Source organism: Eleginops maclovinus, chromosome 4 (genome assembly GCF_036324505.1).
Source record: "Eleginops maclovinus isolate JMC-PN-2008 ecotype Puerto Natales chromosome 4, JC_Emac_rtc_rv5, whole genome shotgun sequence".
Classification (NCBI taxonomy): Eukaryota; Metazoa; Chordata; class Actinopteri; order Perciformes; family Eleginopidae; genus Eleginops; species Eleginops maclovinus.
In genome coordinates, this window is record NC_086352.1 from 33,955,973 (window position 1) to 33,980,433 (window position 24,461).

Sequence of the window (24,461 nt, forward strand, 5' to 3'; positions counted from 1 at the left end):
TCGGCCTCATCGCTCCACAGATTTACAGAGAACATTGAGTGATGATTACATAACTGACCCTCCGAGCCTACAGGTGGAAGCTGGGATGGTGGTGGGGCAGGCGAGCATCAAGAATGTGAATGCAGCAGCAGCATTAGCGAGGCAGAGGCACGCAGATCTGGCAGCTTAAATAGAGCGGCAGATTTAGGAGACAGTGTTTGGTTGGTTGTAAGAACGGCAGGGGGTTTTATGAGCGAATGTATCATTGGTGCTCGAGTTGACTGCCTGAACCAGATCGCAGGCTTTGCTAACCAGATTGAGCACAGCAGGAGAGTTAGGATATCAGTCTGCATTGATATGTGACTGAATGTGGGTGACTCTTACTGTATTTTATGCCAGCAGCTGCTTTATAGTATAAAAAGCTCCTGCAGCATGAGAAGGCAGAGCCTCTGAGCACTCTGAGACCACTTTTACTGTCTTTTGTTGCAGTGTAATCACTCGAACTCTAACCACATCAGATGCTCAGTTATTACTCTATATTCTGAAACCTTAAAGCACACAGCAGTGGTGTCACAATGCCTGAATCTGAAATAATTTTGTTTGAAGTCCAAGACTTCTTTATTTATCGCGTAAGAACCAAACATTTGCATTAGTGCTGACCACTCTCAGTGTGCAAAATAAAAAACTGAGTAATAAATTCACGTGGCAGTCAGTCTCCCTGCTCTGTGACTCTGCAGAGCAGACCAATGGCCGCTCCTAATGTTTGTATGGACAGGAGAAATGACTTCCTCTTTGTTGCAGTCGTGTCGATCAGCAGCTCTTGACTGCGTTCAACATTTCCATTTGAGTAGAACCTGCTTTCCCACTGGTGTTCCAAAGATTTTGTGGCAGAAAGAAATTCACTACAAAGAGCATAAAATACAAATAAGGTCTGGAGTAGAGCTCACATCCACAATCAAGATATGCTCTGGATTTGTGTGGTAGTACTCGAGACCGGTGTTGAGACCACTTTTTGAAGGTCTTGGTCTTGTCTCTGAATCGACTGCATTTGTCCTCTATCTTGTCTCGGTTTCTGACCTATAGGACTCGAGATGTTATGTCAAGACCATTGCTGTAGCTTGAGATGTGATTGGATGTAAAACAACCTGTTTCACAAACCACAAAAAGTTCACACATGTACTAATTTACTGTTAAATAAATATGATGTTGAATGCATATCTTAATGTTTGTATGTGTGTCTTTTTATGATGATGTGGATCTTTCAGTGTCTTCCACATTCTATTGTTAGTGTATTATGTAGTGATGGATTCACACTAGTCTGGTTCCGGTCTTGACTCAGCCTCGCCTGATCTTGGTCTTGACTTGGTCTCGGCCTCGTCTGGTCTTGGTCTTGACTTGGTCTCGGCCTCGTCTGGTCTTGGTCTTGACTTGGTCTCGGCCTCGTCTGGTCTTGCTCTTGACTTGGTCTCGGCCTCGTCTGGTCTTGGTCTTGACTTGGTCTCGGCCTCGGCCTCTTAAAGTCTTGGTCTTGGTACACTCCGGTCTTGGTCATGATTTGGTCTCAATTAAGCGGATCTTGACTACAACACTACTCTGGACTCTAGGAAAGCAATATTAGTTAACTAATGCTCAAATTACCGTGTGCCCGCAAGTTATCTCATTTGCTTCTACCTGTGGGCACAAATGAGTTAACCTGACACCAGATGGCTTATTACACATGATAACTGTTTGGAAAAGAGCTGGGTCTTTCAGAAAATACTTGGCAGGTGATTGGAGAGACCACCTGTCTCAGTTTGGTGAAGTTAGTGGTGGGGGCAATGCCAGATCTGCACACATTTTAATTCCTAGAAGTGAAATGGAAACTTCCGAAGCAAGGACTCGAAACAAATTGAGAACACAGGAGAGCTAGAACTTGATGGCAAACACTGAAGAATTAATTAGAAGTTATGGCCGGAGAATTGACAAAGGCATTTACTGCAGACACAAAGTGACACAGCTCCTGCCCGACCAATTCTGAAGATCTCGCAGATATTAAGCTGGTTCTGAGAGAAGAATCAACATCCTGCATGACAAGACCTAACCCTAACCAACAAAGCATTATAACACCTCTATCAGCTGACGCCAGGAGACAAAACTACTCTCACAAAGAGCGAGGGGAGTAGAAGTGATAAACATCAAAGATATAGGCCGAGGGGGTAGTTAAAATTCACCATTCAATTGGGAGCTTGCATAAGTCTATTGGTTCAACATTTCGTATGAGCATTATTTACAACACGCATAGGTTTACAGGTAAGTTACGTGTTTGATTCATGTATTATAGGGGAATGCAGTTCCACTATTCATACCCAATCAACACAAACAGCAGGTGTTTGTACATGGGGGTGGACACAGAGGGTCTCTGGGGTCAGATGTCTTCCTTGATTTTTTTCTGTCTACCAATGACTATTGGTCCATGACCGTCAATCTTTTCCCACACGACAAAGGTCACAGACCAATCCTCTCCTTCTTTGGGACTCTTCTCTTTAGAAGGTTCCAATGTCTAAATACTCAATGCACTTCAACAGGAAGTGTTTCCATCCTGACATTCTGTTACTTTTCATGTGGTCAACAGAGAGCACCGCCAGGCATCACTCTAAGAACACCATTTTGCCCTTAGTCCCATTGGTTTTCCTACAAATCCCTTCAAAGACACACAAAATGACATCAGAACAATAAACGCTTTCATCTTTACAATAGAGGTTTCAGACAATACAAGTCGATTAAAATGAGATGTAGCATCTCTGTTTAAAGGAGAATAGAATACAGACAGAGGGAGACATGTAGTTGTGAAAGATTACATGGGAAGTCAACTGACAACATTGATTTGGTTTTGGACAATGATTCCTCCTAAATGCTTTCTGTAACTGCTCCTGGTGTCCCTCAGAGACGTCATGGGGAGAGCAGTAAACTGACGAGGGCCCTCAGCTCATTCCTGTCACTGAGTTGTTTACCAAGAGTCACCACAGAATGTGGAGCGCCTCGCTGTGTGCTCCTCCCTTCAGAGGGTTTACACTGAAGCCTGGAGCCACTTTAACTGCATGAAAGCCAGTTGTCATCTCAAGCATGGCAGCTATTCCCCATGCTCTCCCCCCCCCCCCTGTCAGTGCGGAGCCAGCATAGTTTATTTCCAAGGATGGTGCACACACCAATGGCCCCATCTACAGGTCACAGAGGAAAACAGCAAGAGCTCCAGGGGTCTGAATTTTAGTTCAGGGGCCACATACAGCTCCGCTTCACATTTTTCTTAAATCTCTATCTCTGTATCTATCTATGTATGGCAGCCATTCCAGTGTCTGTTGAATTCCAAAACACAGACATTTTGTCAGTAGTTTATAGAATAAACCAAAAAACTGATAATTTTGAAGTGGTCTCTTAATTTTTTCCAGAGCTGTACATCTCAAGTGGGCCGGACCAGTGAAATAATAGCATGATAGACATGTATTAAATGTATACATCAAACAATACCTAAAAGTTGCGAAAATTGCAGTTAATTTCTTCTCTATCATTGTTATGCCACACAGTGCATGCTGTATTTTGACACCCTCTGCTATAAAGAATGCTGAAATATGATGCATATTTTGTACAGCTGCTGTGTGTTCAGGGGCCTCATTTATAAATGTGGCATACGCTCAAAAGAAGGCCGACGCCGATTTCTAAGAAATCTTTGCGATTTATAATCGTGGTCCTCCACGGATGGGTCAGACGATTGGCTGTGAGATGAAGTCAGTACCGTATCAACATTGCTCTGTTTGGGATGTTTCAGGAACGACTGGATCAACGTCGGCCTCTGCTACCCACAAGGCACCAACTTTACCGTGATCGCCGACATCCACAACCGCCTGACCAAGCAGACCCGCAAGACCGGCGTCTTCATGAGGACCACGCAGAGGGACAAGATCAACCACTCCCAGCTGGCCCGAGGATACTACTACTGGGAGGAGGACACTGGGTCAGACACACACACACACACACGGACACACACACACACACACACATCAGGCCCGAACGCTGTTGGTGTGCTCTCTGTTATCGGGCCTCACCTAGTATCAAATACAAGTAAATGCACACAAGAAAACATCACTTACAACACTATTATACCAATAAAGATTAAAATGCCAACTAAAAGGGGGATGTTGCAAATAAAAAGCTAATCTACAATTCTTATTGTTTATGTTCTAGGGAATTATCTTATGTCTTGTGTCTAACATCTTAATGATGACTTTCATGTAACTAGAAGATCTTTCTCAGAATTATGTGTGGTGATTTATATTTAGGAGATATATGTTTTCATGATTATTCCAAAGGTGGTATGTGTTTATAACAAAGCTTCCTGTGTGTTGCAGCCTGCTCTTCCTGAAGGCTAAGGCTCATAACGAGAGGGAGCAGTTTGCCTTCTGCTCTGCAAAGGGCTGTGAGAGGGTGAAGATCACCGCCGTCATCCCCAAAGGCAGCCCCCCCAGCAACTGCATGGCCCAGACCTACCCACGACACGCTGAGATGCCCGTTGTGGATGTACCAATGCCCAAAAAAATACCTAACGCCAGGCTGGTGAGAATATATTTCACATGGCTGTTTAATAAAGACAGTTGTAGTGGTGGTACTGTTCATGCCTTCAGAAGAATATTAACCCTTAAAGCATGTATAAGTAATATGACACCCATGTTACACCATAATTACACTGTTACAACTCCCATATTACACATTGATACATCCCTTATACCCATGTTACACTATAGTTACACCTATGTAACCCCAACATTACACCGTAATGACAATGTTATTACACCCATTTTACACATGGAGACAGCCTGTCAAATAAATATATCCCCCAGGATACACAACATTTAAGGGTTAACTAACTGGGATGGTAGACTCTATTGTCTTTTTTCTGAAAAAACAAACGAAAAAAGGAAAGAAAGAAACAATTGTTTAAAACTTGTACATCTCTTACAAATACCATGTAAAGAATGCCCCATTTTTTGTAACCTTTTTAACATCCTCTTTACATCAAGCCACTCTCTTGCTTTTGTTTATTTTTATTGCTACTCAAATCCTAATTTCCCCAAAGCAGTCCTTGGAAATGTAAACTTGTTCTCTTAGCTCTGGGATTGTAAGTGTGGTGAGTGAGGTGTGACTGTAAGTTGCTTCTGTGAAATTCCAAAGGTTGTGCGTTAATTCCAACTCTGTTTCTTTGCTTGTTTACTCTCAGCAATCACCAGAACACTTCCTGGAAGTCATTCTGGAGTCCTACAGCACGCGGTTCTTCCACATCAAGGAGGACTTTGCCTTTACTGAGGTATCCACACTGCACATCAGTGGAGTCACACACACGTTGGTTGAAGACAGCAATCAATGTTTTACGGGCTACAGAACAGTAATGATGACAATGTACAATATTTAGAGAGCATCATAGAGGGACAAAATGTCACTTCTGCACCCCCGACATGTTGCCACTTTGACATTATTGCAATGTTCAGTGCTGTCCTTATGGATCACACTGTAGTGTAATCAACTGGCTCTGCTGTGACAGGTGAACGGCAAGAAGATGTACCAACCAGAGGACGGGGTGCAGCTGACAGTAATTGACGGGCATGATGGGAAGTTGGTGGAGAACAAAGGCTTCAGGAACGCCATCTTACAGGGCATCCCTGCACAGATCGACAACTACGTCAGCGGGCTGAGAGACGGGTAAAGGATCAGTTCCTGTCCAATGGCACTAAATTCCACAACAGTCCATCACTCTTTTAAAAATTTCAGTGGTGGAATGTAACTGAGGACACTTACTCCAGTATTAGAAGTGATGTAAGGTACTTGCATTTTACTCATACTTCTAATCCACTACAACTCAAAAGGAAATGTGGTGCTGTTTAGTCCACTACATTTACACAACATTTCCATTACTCGTTACTTTAATTATTTAGATTTGTACATAAAACAAGAGCTTGTAAAATATTATGTTAAATAAACAAACTGTTTATTCCAGAGCAGCTGGACAATTGGATTGCATTGGTTGCTTTTTATGTTTAATACTTTTACAGTGTGGTATTAGTACTTTTACTTAACAAAAGGATCTGAATACTTTATCCAACACTCGCCCTCATTTTGTGGCTAATTGTTTCTTTTTATATTGTTAATGGAAGATGCATGGGACTCCAAAGAAACCCTCTCTGTCTCTCTTTCTCCAGTTCCATCGTCCTTGTCACGTCCAAGGGCAGACTGGTGACCCGAGGACCGTGGACCAGAGTCCTGGAAAAACTTGGAGCAGACAAAAGTTTCAAATTGAAAGGTAACTAAAAGCATCTTTAACAAGGTTTACTTTGATAAATTGTAAGTGGGTATGCTGAACCTAGAATACATTGATAAAAACAGAAACAGAAACACAGCTGATGCTGGTGCTTTATCAGTTGCATTTCAACAAAAATGTTATTATAGAATATTATAAACCATCAGGAGTTGTAAAAGGAGCTAAACTGGCCACCAAATCCCATCCATCCAAAAAACTGCAGAACCAAAGGGTGGAAAATGTTAAAAAACACAACAATCTGAATGCAAATAATCATATTTGAAAAAGGAAATGAGAGATCCTTCATAGATCAACGATAAACCCCCCTGTGCCCTGATGATTTCACAAGCCGTATTTGTTTTTCTCGTAGATAAACTGGCTTTCGTGGGCTTCAAGGGCTCCTTCCACCCTGACTGGATCAATATGGAAGTACACTCTGAGCGAGCCAAGATCCACCAGGTGCTGCCCATCCCTGTGGTCCACAAGATGAAGCTATGAGAGTGGGGAGGATCACCAAGAGACTTATGTAGCCCCCAGGAGATTTTAAACACAATTCCATCCCCACCACCACCTCCTATCCCCCCCAAAAAATGCACCCACTTACACATACACGCTGCCAGCACTGCAGAGTCAGTTGTCCAGGATCAGTGGAGTTTTTTTATTTTCAGTTTGGCGGTGAGAAAGAATGATGTGATTTGGTGTGACGTAAAGGGGATGAAGGAGCTGTGTCAGAGTGGGTAAGAGATTCAGTAGAGGGATTCAAGGTTCAACACATTCTCTGGTGGCCATATTGGATGCTATCAGCTAAGCTAACAGTGGCACAGTACAACCAAGGAAGCGTGTTGGCCGCAGAAGCACATTTTTCGTAGTGGCCAAACGGTGGCACTACATCTGTTAGACCTTGATGACGTTGACCCCAAAAAAAAAATGTCCATGGACTTGAACTACCCAGTACAACCACTTTTATAGTCCTTAAATCATAACTGTCCAAAAGTTATAAGGTGTTAAAAGCTGAAGCCAGAGTTGTATTCCCTCTATTCATTTGACTGAGCTGAGAGCAAGAGATCGGGGGCTTAAAGACAACTCAAGTACTCTATGGGTTAGAGTCGCCGGATGACCTGGGTACTCTCTGAATCTCCTGTCGCCCCATTTTGGGGCTTAATGCGCCACTGAGTAACTTTAAAAAGAATGAACGGGGTCTTACATCTGCCGGTGTTTTCCAGCTCTCTTTATACATCCATGGAACAGACATTAATAGGAATTATTCATTGGTTTTCCATTACATTTCATTGTCATGGACAACTTTAACATTGACAATGAAATGTAATTAACTAACTCCTCTAAAGATGCACCTTGTAAAGCTTTGCAGAAAAAAACGTAGACTGTCCTCTGACTTACTTCACCATTAATTTACCCCCGCAGTCTGACATCTATAGCCACAATGTGAATACCCTTTGGGGTCAGAGTTAGAAAGAGCTGTTTATGGTTGAGCTTTGCATGTAATGATGTAGTTCATACGATGTGTTGTTTTTGACCTGTCTAAATGCAAAATGGTAGTCCTTAGAAGGAGGGTGAAGAATTTAAGATTAAGATTCAACTTTATTGTCATTGCACAGAGTACAAGTACTAGGACAACGAAATGCGGTCTCTGCATTTGACCCATCCTAGTGTTAGGAGCAGTGGGCTGCCATTATGTACGGCGCCCGGGGAGCAGTGTAGGTAACCAGTGTCTTGCTCAGGGACACCACGGTGGCACTTGGTCTTTCGGGGACTTGAACTGGTGACCTTCCAGTTCCCAGGCCAGCCCCCTATGGACTTCGCCACCACCGCCCTTTGCAGTTTGATGTGATAGTATTGAAAGTGTGGATAAACACACACACTTTTGGCCATTCTCTTCTGAAAGGCATTAATGTCTAGAACAGAAATGAGTGAAGAATGATAAAGACTCACTGTTCTGCAAACACCAGGTCAGTCACTGGTGGAATTGGAGGTGATTGTCGGTTGTTGAAAGTCACAAACAGCATGTAGGGAGATTAGAACACGGTGTGACCATCAAACCTTATTTGCAGCATACTGATGGAACAGTTATACGACGCTGTGAGACGAATGAAGTCATTGTGTGAAGAATGAAAAAAGAGAACTTGAGAGAAATGTGAGAGACGGTAGGATTAGGTCATGGGTGTTTTACATTCCAAATTGGGGAAGACATTGGTACGTTGAGAGTACAATGCTCAATGAGAGATTGCACTAATAGAGCAATGTAAAACCAATAGGTTGAAGTTGTTTGAGGGGTGGGTGGGGGGATTCAGACACGGAGGTCCTCCTGGGATCCCCTGTGACATGTAAAAATTGGAAAGTTGCTCCAACCAATAGCAAATATCTGTTTCAATTTACTCTATCCAACATCCTACCAATCATATACAAGTATTTGTATGAGCAGAAAACATGATGCCACACAGATGAAGTCAGAGTAGAGGCCGATACAATTGCCATAAATGTTCCGCCCCTTGGCCTATCACGTACAATGTGTTTGAGCGCTATCCAATAGCAGAACGATTGTTACATAGTGATGTCATTATGTTACAGAAGTAAATAAAGGAGTCCAATTGAGGCGTTTCAGGCAGAGGGTAGAGAAACTCCCTCTGGAGATAACGCAGGGATTTCAGCCTTTGCAGGCCATTTACATGCACTAAAACCTAACACACTACAGGAAAGAGAAACCCCAATCGATAATGAGGCCTCTTTAAATGCAGGACCTTGACTTGAGTATTTCTAAAACTGTGGTCTAACTTCTTTTAATACAGTAAAAGAGCTGAGTACTATGTCTCATAACGGCAACAAATAGTTCTCTGTGAAGTAGAATCTGTTTTTATAGTTTAACAATGACTCACCTTTCCAAGCAGCTTGAGTCCAGTTTGTTCTGGACCAATCTGACAGTTAGCACAGCAGTCTAAACACACTGAACCAACCGGAGACTGTTTGGAATAATAGCCGTCTTTAATGGTTCGTCTTTTTTGCAATGTAATATTCAAAAGATACATCACTGCTGAATTGAAAACAAATAGTTGTATTATTGAGGTTTCAGAAAAGACTGGGGAGATAATCTACCAAAAAAAACAACAAAAAAAAAACACATTTGATTTTTCACATTTATTCATTTATGTTGATCATTTAACAACAAATATTTCCATGACTGTTTTCCAGCCTGGTTGTTTGATGCGTATTTAATGACGGGCTGATCCTCCAATAGGCCCTCAGCTGCTTGCCGTTTTTTGATGCGACGGCTAGCCTGTATATGAGCAGAGGGAGCAATGCTAAGAGTGCGAGCTAGCTAATCTAACGCATGTAGCCTATAGAGTTTGTACTTCAGCGAGCATCTTCCCATGCAGGGACTCTGTGGTGTGGAGTGTTTCTTTGCTTGGTTATATGCCTGCTTTGTTTGATAAAACTGTTAAAGGAGAGAAAAGATGAGAAGAAACAAAAAGAGAAACGTTACGTGTTTTGCATCCAGACCAGTGGTTGTTAACCTGTTTCAATCCGAGCACTTGATATTGTGATGTTCTCCTCCAATGTTTTTTCTATATCTGTGTTTGTGATCCATCCATCTGTGGAGTGAACCAGCCCATCAACATAGCAAAGATTAAATTTGATTCTCCTTTTGAATGTTAAGTCAAGGAATGTTTAAATGTGCAATGTCCCCTCTTCAAAATTACAAAGAGATCTTTGTTTCAATTTGGCGAGAAAAAAGGAATCCCCTCCCCATGCCGAAATAGCTGGTCTTTTTTCGGAGGTTGTCGCAGTAATTTAGTGTTTTGTATGTTTAATGTGTTTTTCAAAATCCACAGAGTGCTAAGAGTTATATTTTATACTTATTTATTGTACAGACACAGTGTATCCACTCTACAAGGGCCAGCTCTTATCTCATTACGATACCTGCATTTTATTTCATACTGTCCTGTATGTACAGTGTATGTAAGAAACCATTATAGGTCCATTTAAAGGTTTGTAGCAGACACTCACACAGGAATATGACTCTTGGTATAGTTGGCTTCTTCTCACTGTTCACCAAATGGATGTGTTGTATATGTGGCTTGGGCTTGTAAAGTAATGAAGCTCCATCAATTTCAATTTCTTTCAGGACTTTTGTACAGAAATAAATGATGTTTGTCTGAATGTCGCTGTGTGTGCACATCTATTTGTCCGGAAAAAAGCAAAATATTTCTTGGAAAAAGTGTATGTTTATGTTGCCTACTCCGAGCAGCAGGTAGGGGTAGATCACAGATCAGAATGGTCCATTTTCTCACTGCATGACACATTTACTATAGCAAAGCACACAACATAGAACAGGAAAAGGTATCTGTAATATTTTTAAATGCATTTAAACCCCAACCTCAAACACAGCAAGTAATCCACGCTTTCATGAAATCAGTCAAATTAAATATTCCTGTCCATGTTCATCCGTAGGTTATGTCAAGGAGGTTTCATTTCTTACTGTAGGAATAGTTCTTCTTGATATATGTGGAAGAAATCAACATAAGCAGAGAGCACTGAGCACGGTTAACCATGACAGCTGTGTCTCATTGATCCCCCCCACCACCCAGAACAACGTTGTACGGATACTGCCGCTACAACCCACTCCTGCAGATACATTACAACACCAGAAAGACACGTCCAGTCCTGACCCACTTCTTGTCATCTCATATCTTGACTCCTGTAGCTCCCTGGCTGATCTGCCTGTCGGTGCAGCTACTTTAGAATGCAGCAGGCTGACTGGTTTCCCACCTACCAAAGTTCTCCCACACTTCACTGCTTCTCCACTCCCTTCACTAGCTGCCATATCTGCTTCCAGACACTGGTACTGCTCAACCAAGCTGTTAGGAGCAGTGGGCTGCCATATGTACGGCACCCAGGGGGCAGTGTAGGGAGCATTGCCTTGCTCAGGGACACCTCAGTAGCACTTGGTCTCTCCCAAACTTGAACTGGTGACCTTCCAGTTCCCAAGCCAAGTCCCTGTGGACTTTGCCACCACCGCACCCAATGCCCTTTTGAATATATCTGAAGTTTTCTTGTTGTTCTGATGTTCTGAGTTTTTATCTTTATGGTTTAGAGCAGGGGTGCCCAACCTTTTTTGAACCAAGATCTACTTTTAAAGTTGATAGTGTGTCGAGATCTACCAAGCCATATCGAAAGCCATAGCGTAGCCACATTTAATTGTGGACCTATATAATAACACAATTTTCAGACACAAAGATTAAGTTTTAACAATAATAATACATTTATTGAACTAAATGTACGTCGAGCAAAGAATAAGCAAAGTAGGCCTAGGACTGGCCCGTAACAACACAACAACATACAACCCAATTAATACAATGCCTAATTCAAGTTGGAAAAGTGGTTCTCTACCTTAGTGGGACTTCTGACACTGAGAGGAGGAAGCTAGTCTCTCATAGTCCGGACAGTAGGAGCTGAGTGCCAGCCGTAAGCAGGCCGCAAGGTGGTCATCAGTCCTGGTGGATCTGTATTTTGACTTAATGATTTTCATATGTGAAAAGGCAGACTCACACTCCCGCGACTTGGAGACGATCGGACAGAGATGCTAAATGGAGAAAGATATATTAAATAATTCAGTGAAGTCACTTCAGAGAACACCTTTTGAGAGGAGAACATATCAGGAGAAGCTCAACGTGAAAGAGCTCGGACCTGATCAGCCGAACATCGCGATTCATCAGCAGTCAAAAGACAGAGGGAGACAGTATACTCGTTGTTTTTCCAGGACCTGGTTTAGCAACAAGGCTTGGCTAACTGCGTGTAGCGAGGCTACTGCTTTATTCTGCTTTCCCTGCCTCCTTTTTCAAACGTCAGGATCTGACCCAGCATGGATTAAGACAGGTATGACTGATTTGAAGCACTTTTCAGAAAAGGCAAAGAAACATAAACATTTCATCTCAGCTTGATGAAGGCTACAGGGTAGGGATCCGTAAGCACAATGAGGAGGTTGACAAAAACAGGCACATCCTATCTAAAATAATAGACTGTGTCAAGTTCTGTGGTGCATTTGAACTTGCCCTACGTGGCCATGATGAAAGTGAAAGCTCAGAAAATCCTGGTGTTTTTAGAGGATTGGTGGATTTTGTAGCGTCACTGGATGCAGTTCTACATGATCACCTGCAGACTGCCACTGTGTTTAAGGGAACATCTAAGACTGTACAGAATGAACTCCTTGACTGCATGCTGTCAGTTTTGAGAGAGTGCATCATTGGAGAAATCAGGAGTGCAGACTTTGTCTCCATCCAGGCTGATGAAACAATGGACATTTCCACTCAGTGTCAGCTGGTGCTTGTGATCCGCTACATTGACAAAGCCCATCATGTCCAAGAGAGGTTTTTTGAGTTCATACCTCTCCAAAGTGCCACAGCTGATTCCATCACCACAGCACTTCTGGATAGGTTGAGCTCCATTCTCCCTGATGACCAGAAGAGCAAGCTCATTTCCCAAGCATACGGTGGTGCAAGTGTCATGAGAGGAGCCAAAGGTGGTGTACAGAAGAAGGTCCAAGACGTGTATGTGAATGCACACTATGTCCATTGCTATGCTCACCAACTTAACCTCATCATGCAGCAGGTGACTTCCCATATCCCAAAAGTGAGTCATTTCTTCTCAGACCTGGCTGGACTCTCTAGTTTTTTTTCAAGATCTCCAAAGAGAACCAGCGTGCTCGATAGAGTGGTGGCCCACAGACTCCCAAGAGCAAGCACAGTGAGGTGGAACTTTCATAGCCGAACTGTGAACACTGTTTTTGAGCACAAAGAAGACCTGCTCCAGTGTTTTGAAACCATCAGGGTCTCAGGAGAGTTTGATCCTATCACTGTGAGAGAAGCTGGAGGGTTTGTGAGGCTGCTGGAGGATGATAGTTTCAGCTTCTTCCTGAAACTGTTCCATCTCATCATGCCTAATGTGGACATTCTCTACAACCAGCTCCAGAAGCGGACCATTGACTCAGTCTTTGTTCAGGGAATCATGCAGCAGTTCACAAACAACATACAAAAGATCAGGTAAATTAATGTGTATGTTGTGCTATTTAATATTACTGATATTTTGTTAATCTCTATTATGCTTGAACCACTTCACATTTCTTGTTGTTTTAACTGGTGACTAAAGATGAACTTTTCTCTCCTGGTTCTGTTCAGAGATTACCTCCCTACTCTCTGTGGAGAACACAGTGGCAGTGTATCTCAGCTGGCCAAGAAACGCCACACACTGGGCCCAGATGATCTTCAGAGGCTAGCCACAGAGGTGAGATAGAAGCTAAATGTGTGGTGTAGGCCTTTTACAATGTTTTTAATTATTGTAGTACTATTTTGTGAAAAAGTGGGGAATACCTTAGAATAGGCCCTATATAATATAATAGTCTAGTTTTGTAGATGTGCAATGTTAATTTGCATTGTTACTATTAAATGAACACATATATTCAAAAAATTAATCGTTTTTATATTTTAAATAATTAGAAAGCTGACTAATAGCCATCTCCATATTGAATTAAACTGGTGCATTCATTGTTTAGGTTTGTGACACTATCTTGGGCAAAAACACAGATTTGCCTTCACAAAGCATCTGATCAGTGCTACACTGCTGCAGGCAGACAGATTCCAGCAGTACCGCAGCCAGTTCCCTGAAGCAGCACTGAACACCACCATGGAGGCTTACCCACTGCTGAACAAGAACAAGCTGAAAACTGAACTGGCTCTCATCTACAGCAACAATGAGTTCAAGTGGAGTGGTGCTGTGGCTCTGTACCAGGTCATCATACAACTCCTATGACCACAGCTGAGTCTGAGAGGTGCTTCTCAACACTGAAGAGAATCAAGACCTTCCTCAGGAACACAATGTCACAGGATCGTCTTAATGCATTGGCCATGCTCTCTATGGATAAGAATCTTGTCAAAACCATCCCTGACTTCAACCAAAGAGTCATTGAGAAATTCGCTGCTGTCAAGGATAGAAGGGCAACATTTATGTACAAAAAGTAGAACACTACATGACATTATAATCTGTATATCTGTATATTTGTTCATACTACATCTACATATTCATACTACATCTCTTTCATTACATTCTGTATATCTGCATATATATAGCACATCTGTATATATACAGTGGGGCAAAAAAGTATTTAGTCAGCCACCAATTGTGCAAGTTCTCCCATTTAAAAAGATGAGAGAGGCCTGTCATTTTCATCATAGGTATACCTCAACTATGAGAGACAGAAGGATAAAAAAAAATCCAGAAAATCACATTGCCTGATTTTTAAAGAATTTATTTTCGAATGATTGTGGAAAATAAGTATTTGGTCAATAACAAAAGTTCATCTCAATACTTTGTTATATACTCTTTGTTGGCAATGACAGAGGTCAAACGTTCTCTGTAAGTCTTCACAAGGTTTCCACACACTGTTGCTGGTATTTTGGCCCATTCCTCCATGCAGATCTCCTCTAAAGTAGTGCTGTTTTGGGGCTGTCGCTGGGCCACACGGACTTTCAACTCCCTCCAAAGATTTTCTATGGGGTTGAGATCTGGAGACTGGCTAGGCCACTCCAGGACCTTGGAATGCTTCTTACGAAGCCACTCCTTCGTTGCCCTGGCGGTGTGTTTGGGATCATTGTCATGCTGAAAGACCCAGCCACGCTTCATCTTCAGTGCCCTTGCTGATGGAAGGAGGTTTTCACTCAAAATCTCACGATACATGGCCCCATTCATTCTTTCCTTTACACGGATCAGTCGTCCTGGTCCCTTTGCAGAAAAACAGCCCCAAAGCTTGATGTTTCCACCCCCATGCTTCACAGTAGGTATGGTGTTCTTTGGATGCAACTCTGCATTATTTCTCCTCCAAACACGACGAGTTGAGTTTTTACCAAAAAGTTCTATTTTGGTTTCATCTGACCATATGACATTCTCCCAATCCTCTTCTGGATCATCCAGATGCCCTCTAGCAAACTTCAGACGGGCCTGGACATGTACTGGCTTAAGCAGGGGGACACGTCTGGAACTGCAGGATTTAAGTCCCTGGCGGCGTAGTGTGTTACTGATGGTAGCCTCTGTTACTTTGGTCCCAGCTCTCTGCAGGTCATTCACTAGGTCCCCCCGTGTGGTTCTTGGATTTTTGCTCACCGTTCTTGTGATCATTTTGACCCCACGGGGTGAGATCTTGCGTGGAGCCCCACATCGAGGGAGATTAGCAGTGGTCTTGTATGTCTTCCATTTTCTAATAATTGCTCCCACAGTTGATTTCTTCACACCAAGCTGCTTACCTATTGCAGATTCAGTTTTCCCAGCCTGGTGCAGGTCTACAATTTTGTCTCTGGTCTTCTTTGACAGCTCTTTGGTCTTGGCCATAGTGGAGTTTGGAGTATGACTGTTTGAGGTTGTGGACAGGTGTCTTTTATACTGATAACGAGTTCAAAAAGGTGCCATTAATACAGGTAACGAGTGGAGGACAGAGGAGCCTCTTAAAGAAGAAGTTACAGGTCTGTGAGAGCCAGAAATCTTGCTTGTTTGTAGGTGACCAAATACTTATTTTACCAAGGAATTTACCAATTAATTCATTAAAAATCCTACAATGTGATTTCCTGGATTTTCTTTTCTCATTTTGTCTCTCATAGTTGAAGTGTACCTATGATAAAAATGACAGGCCTCTCTCATCTTTTTAAATGGGAGAACTTGCACAATTGGTGGCTGACTAAATACTTTTTTGCCCCACTGTATCTGTATGTATTGTCCATGTTATATATGATATATATTATTTAAATATATAGATATAGAGATATATCTAGAGATAGATAGAGAGATAGATATAGAGATATATCTAGAGATAGATAGAGAGATAGATAGAGAGATAGATAGATATTTATTATATACAGTGGGGCAAAAAAGTATTTAGTCAGCCACCAATTGTGCAAGTTCTCCCATTTAAAAAGATGAGAGAGGCCTGTAATTTTTATCATAGGTATACCTCAACTATGAGAGACAGAATGAGAAAAGAAAATCCAGGAAATCACATTGTAGGATTTTTAAAGAATTTATTTCAAATGATTGTGGAAAATAAGTATTTGGTCAATAACAAAAGTTCATCTCAATACTTTGTTATATACCCTTTGTTGGCAATGACAGAGGTCAAACGTTTTCTGTAAGTCTTCACAAGGTTTTCACACACTGTTGCTGGTATTTTGGCCCATTCCTCCATGCAGATCTCCTCTAAAGCAGTGATGTTTTGGGGCTGTCGCTGGGCAACACGGACTTTCAACTCCCTCCAAACATTTTCTATGGGGTTGAGATCTGGAGACTGGCTAGGCCACTCCAGGACCTTGAAATGCTTCTTACGAAGCCACTCCTTCGTTGCCCTGGCGGTGTGTTTGGGATCATTGTCATGCTGAAAGACCCAGCCACGCTTCATCTTCAGTGCCCTTGCTGATGGAAGGAGGTTTTCACTCAAAATCTCACGCTACATGGCCCCATTCATTCTTTCCTTTACACGGATCAGTCGTCCTGGTCCCTTTGCAGAAAAACAGCCCCAAAGCATGATGTTTCCACCCCCATGCTTCACAGTAGGTATGGTGTTCTTTGGATGCAACTCTGCATTCTTTCTCCTCCAAACACGACGAGTTGAGTTTTTACCAAAAAGTTCTATTTTGGTTTCATCTGACCATATGACATTCTCCCAATCCTCTTCTGGATCATCCAAATGCCCTCTAGCAAACTTCAGACGGGCCTGGACATGTACTGGCTTAAGCAGGTTGACACGTCTGGAACTGCAGGATTTAACTCCCTGGCAGCGTAGTGTGTTACTGATGGTAGCCTCTGTTACTTTGGTCCCAGCTCTCTGCAGGTCATTCACTAGGTCCCCCCGTGTGGTTCTGGCATTGTTGCTCACCGTTCTTGTGATCATTTTGACCCCACGGGGTGAGATCTTGCGTGGAGCCCCAGATCGAGGGAGATTAGCAGTGGTCTTGTATGTCTTCCATTTTCTAATAATTGCTCCCACAGTTGATTTCTTCACACCAAGCTGCTTACCTATTGCAGATTCAGTTTTCCCAGCCTGGTGCAGGTCTACAATTTTGTCTCTGGTCTCCTTTGACAGCTCTTTGGTCTTGGCCATAGTGGAGTTTGGAGTATGACTGTTTGAGGTTGTGGACAGGTGTCTTTTATACTGATAACGAGTTCAAAAAGGTGCCATTAATACAGGTAACGAGTGGAGGACAGGGGAGCCTCTTAAAGAAGAAGTTACAGGTCTGTGAGAGCCAGAAATCTTGCTTGTTTGTAGGTGACCAAATACTTATTTTACCGAGGAATTTACCAATTAATTCATTAAAAATCCTACAATGTGATTTCCTGGATTTTCTTTTCTCATTCTGTCTCTCATAGTTGGGGTGTACCTATGATAAAAATTACAGGCCTCTCTCATCTTTTTAAATGGGAGAACTTGCACAATTGGTGGCTGACTAAATACTTTTTTGCCCCACTGTATGTATATTGGCCCTCTGTATAGTAATATAGCACATCTGTATATTTGTTCATACTACATCTGTTTATACTATGCCAATTATTCCCACCTCTTTATACTGCCCTTATCTTTACATAATCACTCTTAACTGCACATACTGTACATACTCTATATATCGCACTTGTTTCTCTTTGCACTTCTATCTATCTATCTATCATGTTGTTTTTGTTTTTTTTCATTTATGTAAATACACTCGTTTGATACCTTAGTACATGTATGCATGCTTTTTTTTATTATTATACATTTTGGAGTTATAGCCCCCCCTGGAGAAAACTCCACCAGCCGCCACTGGTAGGAGGATAGCCTACACACATTTTCTCGCGATCGACTGGTAGACCGCGATCGACTGGTAGACCGCGATCGACTGGTTTGGCACCCCTGGTTTATAGCATATATCACTTTGGATTAAGTTGTCAGTTTAATGAAAATTAATGTGATGTAGAGGAAAAAAATTCAGCATAATGGATAAGTGTCTGTTGTATGAATGTACTTAGAAACTTATAAACCACAGAGTTGAGTATGGACAGCTGTTCACAAGCTTTTCTGTATTACATCACCATCGAACACTTGCACATCGAACTGGAAAATAATGTTTCTTTAAAAGACCTGACATGTTGAAACAGGACGAGGATAAACTACTTTGTTTTTGTAAAAACAGCATATAGGCAATCCAAAGTATCTGGTCCAGCTACACAATGAAGAACACCTCATGTGATTGTATAAAAAAAATCTTTTAATCTCATATCCTGTGAAAAATCAAACAATAATGCAGGTGTTACTTGTGTGTCAAATATTGAAATGCTGCTGGATGTGAACAAACACAACACACACACCAGGAGCCGCCGGTCTGATCGATGACTCTATAATGCGTTGCTACAGGAGACACACTCAACACAGCTCTTGGCACAAAGAGAAATTAAAAAAGGTGGATCATTATTGCCATGTGTACCTTTCAAAACAACATAACATTTAAAGGGTTTCAGCTGAAGATTTTATAACAACAATAAGTAAGTAAAGGAGCCACACAGCACTGATTTTAACGAGCGTTTCATTCTGTGGCAGAAAAACGGTTTCCAAAATGTTCTTGTCACTGCAGCATGTTCCCAGGACTGTGAAAAAGCATCGTCACATGCTCCTGCAGCCCATCGCCACCGAAGAAAAGACCCTGTGAGTCCTCAGTCTGCTCCATCACAGCTCCTGTTTCAGATGGCCGGCGTTGTTTCCCTCCAGATCAGGCTTCTTGCTCTCAGTCTTCTTCTTGCCCTTCTTCTTAGTGTTGACTTCATTGGGCTGCTTGTCTTTGCTGTCATCCTTCTTGCCGGCCTTCCCGGGGAACACCTGTCCCTCCACAGTGACGTCGGCGCAGCGCTCCTGGGATATCAGGAAGTCTTTGACCTCCCAGGCGTAGCTGCCGTCCCGCAGCATGAAGATCACCCTGTTGGAGCCCACCACGAACCTGCAGGAGGACAGACGGATGAAATTCAGTACTCGTATGAGGCTCCTGTGATATGCTATGCAATAAGAAGCGATTAGAATAGTTCTAACACCCTGAAATGAGTGAGCAGTTTAGCACTTCCTGTCTTGAAGTCAACTGTTTTTTGTACATGTTTTTAGTAAGATGCCAAAAAAAGGTCTGTGGTTAACACAGGCTGAAGAGGTTTGGTTTTTGGTTATCAAACTATGATAGAAAGTTACCAGAGAATTAAACGGCACCACGTCGAACATTAGCCACCTTAGCTTAGCGGTGGATACACAGGCCTATGACCGTGATGTCGTTTGTTTATAGCGTTTTTGTTAGATCTTAACGTTGACATTTCGATTAAAAAAATCTGTAAATATGCGGAGATTATCCTGCTAAATAAAACATGTAAATATCACAATAGTTTTGAATTTCATTTGATTACAATGGAAAAAATCATTGGTTGCAAATGTGTTGATCTACAACCACACGCTTGCAGAGATATGAGCCTCACTGGACTTTCACATCCACACTGCTGAAGTTTTTTAAATATTTTAGTTTTAAAGCCTGTGTCAAAACTGCCTTGAGTTCATTAGTGTTTGAAGACTGAAGACGTCCCTCCAGAGAGATTGCATCAATCTTTTAACCACAGTAGGCGTCACTCAAGTGTAGTGCTCAACAACTCATAAAACTGCACATTTTTTAACCAATTTGTCATTATTACCAAATAAATAACCTCTAGGCCTGTATTGGTGGTGTGTTTAGAATCAAGGCGTGTTTTTTTAAAGCATAGTTACAAATAAATGAGTCACATGTGGAGGGGTCTTTTCCAATCCAATCAGGTATTAAAAACTCCACAAACAAGTTAGAAAGAATTGTTTTAAAAAATTACAATTAAGCTCTGATTTAGTCATTAATCATATGATGTGATAAGGTGGTTGTATGTTATCAGATAAACGAGGTTCTGTACTTCTATTCAGACGACAACTCAGCAAACTCCGTCCACTGAGGAAGGTCATGCTTCAGGGTTAAGGCAGTAAGGTCACCCTAAAAATGAAAAGGCTGCCCTCTAGACTTTAATGTGACTGAGGCCAAATTCCGAACCGACCCCGACTCATCCCCACTCCTCGACGCAGTGAACTTTGTCTGTAGTGTCAGTATCAGTTGAATAACGCTTGATTAAGGTGGAAGGGGTGAATACATAGGACAGTCGCCCCTCTCAGGCAGAAACAGTAGCTGTCGTGACTTTCCATAACTATGGTTTAGCAGGGTTTCCCACGCAAAATGAGTTAGTTAAGGTGGAGGGGGGGAAGGGGCGTGCAGGCTGAGGTAGGCCTGCTTCGTCACATGAAGAAGACTGCAATTTTTGGTTTTTCCAATTCATGACACGTTTTTTTTTTATTATTACTTTTTTAAATGCGTTCTGCAGAGAAAGGAGGCTGGTTGGTCACGGTTTGGAATGAGAGAAAACAGGACAGAGTAACACGGCGAATATCGCTTGTATTTTTATTTTATTTCTTTGGGAAGACCTTAGTTAAGGCGTGCGTTGCTTAGGCGGCCGCGTAAGCTGTAAAGTGCTGCGGGAAACCCTGTTTAGAATCATCATCTCGGACAAGGAATAATACATTATAATTGTAATAAAACTCATAAGTAGCATTTCTTTGTTTGTAAATCTCTATTAGTTTTTTTATATCTGATGCTTGGTTTTTGCAACAATCGCTGTAAATATACAAAACTTTTGTCTACCGTTTTTTAGGATTACATTAAGGGTTATTTGATCACAAGTAGAAAATACAATGTAACCTTGAAGTTGTAACATCTGTATCTGGACTGTTGGAGGGTTTAATAACTCCCAGTCCCCAATAGTTTGTTTTGGGACAGCACTTAATGTGAACGCATGAAGGCAGCTAGATGTTGTGTCACTGCTTTGGCTCCTATCATTAACAGCTGACATCATTTTGTCGCTGTGCTCTCTGCGATGAGAGCTCCAACACTGCTACTTTCTCACAAGCAGGAAGAAAGCCCCTAATGCTTAATAAGCAGATATTGTTCATGCCAACCGTGTTGCAAGAGCTAAGTACATTCACTCAAGTACTGTACTTCAGTTCAATGGGGAGGTACTTGTACGTTACTTGACTATTTCAGATGTTTGTTACTTTGCACTTCTACTTCAATACAATTCAGAGGTAAATGGTGTACTTTTACTCCACTACATGTATTTAATCCCTTTAGTTATTTTACAGATCTGGATTAATGATGGTAAATATGATCAGCCCTTAAGTCAGACTTGAGTTCACCTGCAGTAAATCCAGCAGCTACCCTGCAGTATACAAAGCCATTCAAACTAGCTGCACCTTTACCAGCTCTGAGAACACTTTAATGATCAATCATTATAAAACATATCAGAGATATTATTCTGAAATGGACCAATCAAACAATGACTACTTTTACTGTCGCTACTTTAAGTACATTTAGATGAGAGTACTTTCTACTTTCACTGGAGGAACATTTAGAATGCAGGACTTTTACTGTAACTGTAAGTATTCCTACACTCTAGTACTTCTACTTTACTCAAGTACAAGATCTGACTACTTTTCCCACCTCTGCATGCCAATTTGTATTTCTAACACTTGATAGCTGTTAAAATGTTTAATTAATTAGTCCATCTGACAGACATCTAATCAATCATACGTGGTGATCAAATTGACAGTAAGTATTAGTTAAAAAGCAGCTGTGCAAAGTGTCTGTTGATGTTTGAGGGATTCAGAGAGTCAGTACCTCTGAATGTCGTAGTTGGCGTTGAAGAGGCTGCCCTGCCACAGGCCGGTGAGCTCCTCCGTCTCCTTCTCGGTGGGATCCCCCGACACTGTCGCAAACACCATCAGAGTCTTTCCCTTCTTTGACATCTTCAGCAGCTCCTCTGGTTTGGAGGGGTCCACCTTGGCGAAGTCGATGGGAGGAGGAGACCTCTTGTGCTCTGGGAGGTCACCTTCCTCAATGTCATCGTCCTCCTGCGGAACAGGAGGAGCAGCCATGTCGGGAGAGTCATCAATGATGGTCCAAAAACTATTTAATATCTGAAAATCGTAGTTGCTGTGTCTTTTTACAACTAGTTAATATAATACTTAAAGTGTTAATGTGGCTTTACTTCTGGTAACCAACATACAGGCTACAACTGTTCACAATCAAAATTCAAAAACACTTCCCACAGGTGTCAGAATGACTGTGTTTTGTTAAGACTGGATTGTATTTATCACCATGAAATAAGTACATATGTTAGCCTACATTGTCATGTACAACATTTTTACCAAACTTTGTATAGATCTGTGTTTTGTTAAGTGTAATCAGCCTGTTTTATCTTCTTCAGTTGTTCTGTGTGCAAGCATAATGACAGCCACTTAGAACCCGGGTTCAAATAATAAGATGTGTGCAGATACTCGCCCATTAAGCTGATTCTGAATGTTACTGTTACTCTAGATGCTGAGGAGCAGTGCTGGGAGAAGTATTCAGATCATTTACTAAAGTAAAGTAGCAATACTGCATTGTAGAAATACTTAGCTACAAGTGAAAGTCCTGCATTCAAAATTGTACTTAAGTACATTTTTAAAACTATTTGCATCAAAATATACTTGAAGTACCAACAGTTCAAGTAACTGTTACGCAGAATGGCACACCGTGTATTTTAAATGATTGTATTAAAAATAAAGGGTGCATTAATGTGTCCATCCCTTTAATGTTGCACTTAGAAAAAGTGGGGCTTATTTTAACTACCTATGAAATACTGGGTAGCTTAACCTATGATAGTATGTGATCATGTATTAGTTGATTTATATTTTGCATTTACAACCCAAAAAAGTAAGGTACTTAGTAACTAAATATGTAAACTAAATGTAGTTAAATAGTAAGTATAATATTTGCCTACAAAATTTAATGGAGTAAAAGTAAAAAGTAGCATAACACGAAAACCCTGTAGTAGAGCACAACTGCATTCATTTTAAGTACAATACTTGAGTAAATGTATTTAGTTACATAACACTGCTGAGGCTGTTTGAGATGATGTTTCCTGTTAATGATGCTAGCTACATTCCTAGCGAACAGCTAGGCTAGTTGTTAGCTTATGCTTGCCTGAGTGAAAAAGTAACGTCACGTTACCTCCCATTGTTCCAGGAGCCGCGCCATGTCAGCATCATTGTAGTCTCGGATATCCTTCTTTTTCTTGGCCTTAATTTTGCTGTCTGTCGCTAACAAACAAAGGAAATATGTGCAGAGAAGGAGCACCACACATCTCCACCTGAAGTCCGACGCCATGCTTACAGATGGAGTGTTCTCATTGGCTCTGCACTCTGCCGGTCACAAGACGGGAGGGGCGTGTCACAGCTGTAACAGGCTGGCCGGCGGCGCTCAAAGCATGTGAGGGATTTTCAAAATAAAGCAAAATGAATATGTCACACTATCCCCCGTTTTTTGTTGATTTGTAGGTTATATTGATTGTTAAACCATTATAATGTCCTCCAGACATTTTTGTTTATGTAACATTTGCATTCCTTTATAGGCAAGGCAAGGCAAGTTTATTTATACAGCACCTTTCAACACAAGGCAATTTTTTTCAATGTCAAAGTCCACTTTATTGTCAAAGTTTCCACATGTGTTATACATAGGCCTACAGAAAATTGAAATACCATTTCTGGCAGTCCCACAGTGCAAATATAAACAAGAACATATAACATAAGAGCGTCGAAAAAAAAGGGGGGTGGGGTAAAATGGGGTATACAAAAAAAAACTAAGTAATATATACATATGTTCGACACAATCAACACAGTGTGACGGTAGTGCAAGTAGTTCTTTAGTGCAAAAATACTTTGTGCAAAGTAGATTTTCAGTAGCAGCGGAGAATAGAAAGTGACTGGTGCTGGATGAGGGACGGGTGTGTGAGGGAGGGGGATTAATGTCCTGGTACATTCCCATTGAGGCTGTGGGGAAAGGTGGGTGGGACAGAGGGTGGAGAGGTCAGGGGAGAGATGGGAGCGGGGGTAGAGGGAGATGAGAGAGGGGGAGAGAGAGGGAGGGACGGAGAGAGGGGGAGCGAGAGGAGAGAGGGAGGGAGAGAGGTAGGGAGGGAGGGAGGAGAGAGAGACAGGGAGGGAGAA

The 24,461-nt window shown here is 41.8% G+C and overlaps 2 protein-coding genes across 2 annotated transcripts in view; one reads left to right on the top strand and one right to left on the bottom strand.

The window, feature by feature from the left end:
• Positions 1-10,474, top strand: part of LOC134863131 (cell migration-inducing and hyaluronan-binding protein-like) — a 181,887-nt gene extending 171,413 nt beyond the window's left edge. Inside the window, exons 24-29 of the mRNA XM_063881433.1 lie at positions 3,782-3,967; positions 4,362-4,566; positions 5,228-5,314; positions 5,549-5,706; positions 6,204-6,304; positions 6,672-10,474. Of these exons, the coding sequence (XP_063737503.1) occupies positions 3,782-3,967; positions 4,362-4,566; positions 5,228-5,314; positions 5,549-5,706; positions 6,204-6,304; positions 6,672-6,799 (865 nt within the window). The 3' untranslated portion in view covers positions 6,800-10,474. The remainder of the gene's footprint in view (positions 1-3,781; positions 3,968-4,361; positions 4,567-5,227; positions 5,315-5,548; positions 5,707-6,203; positions 6,305-6,671) is intronic.
• An 8,093-nt stretch (positions 10,475-18,567) lies between these two features.
• Positions 18,568-23,660, bottom strand: mesd (mesoderm development LRP chaperone). Its single transcript, XM_063882391.1, has 3 exons — positions 23,467-23,660; positions 22,093-22,325; positions 18,568-19,311 (listed from the first exon to the last, which is right to left on the bottom strand). The coding sequence occupies exons 1-3, from the start codon at positions 23,620-23,622 to the stop codon at positions 19,044-19,046; spliced, it is 657 nt and encodes a 218-aa protein (XP_063738461.1). The 5' UTR covers positions 23,623-23,660; the 3' UTR covers positions 18,568-19,043.
• Between the last annotated feature and the right edge of the window lie 801 nt (positions 23,661-24,461).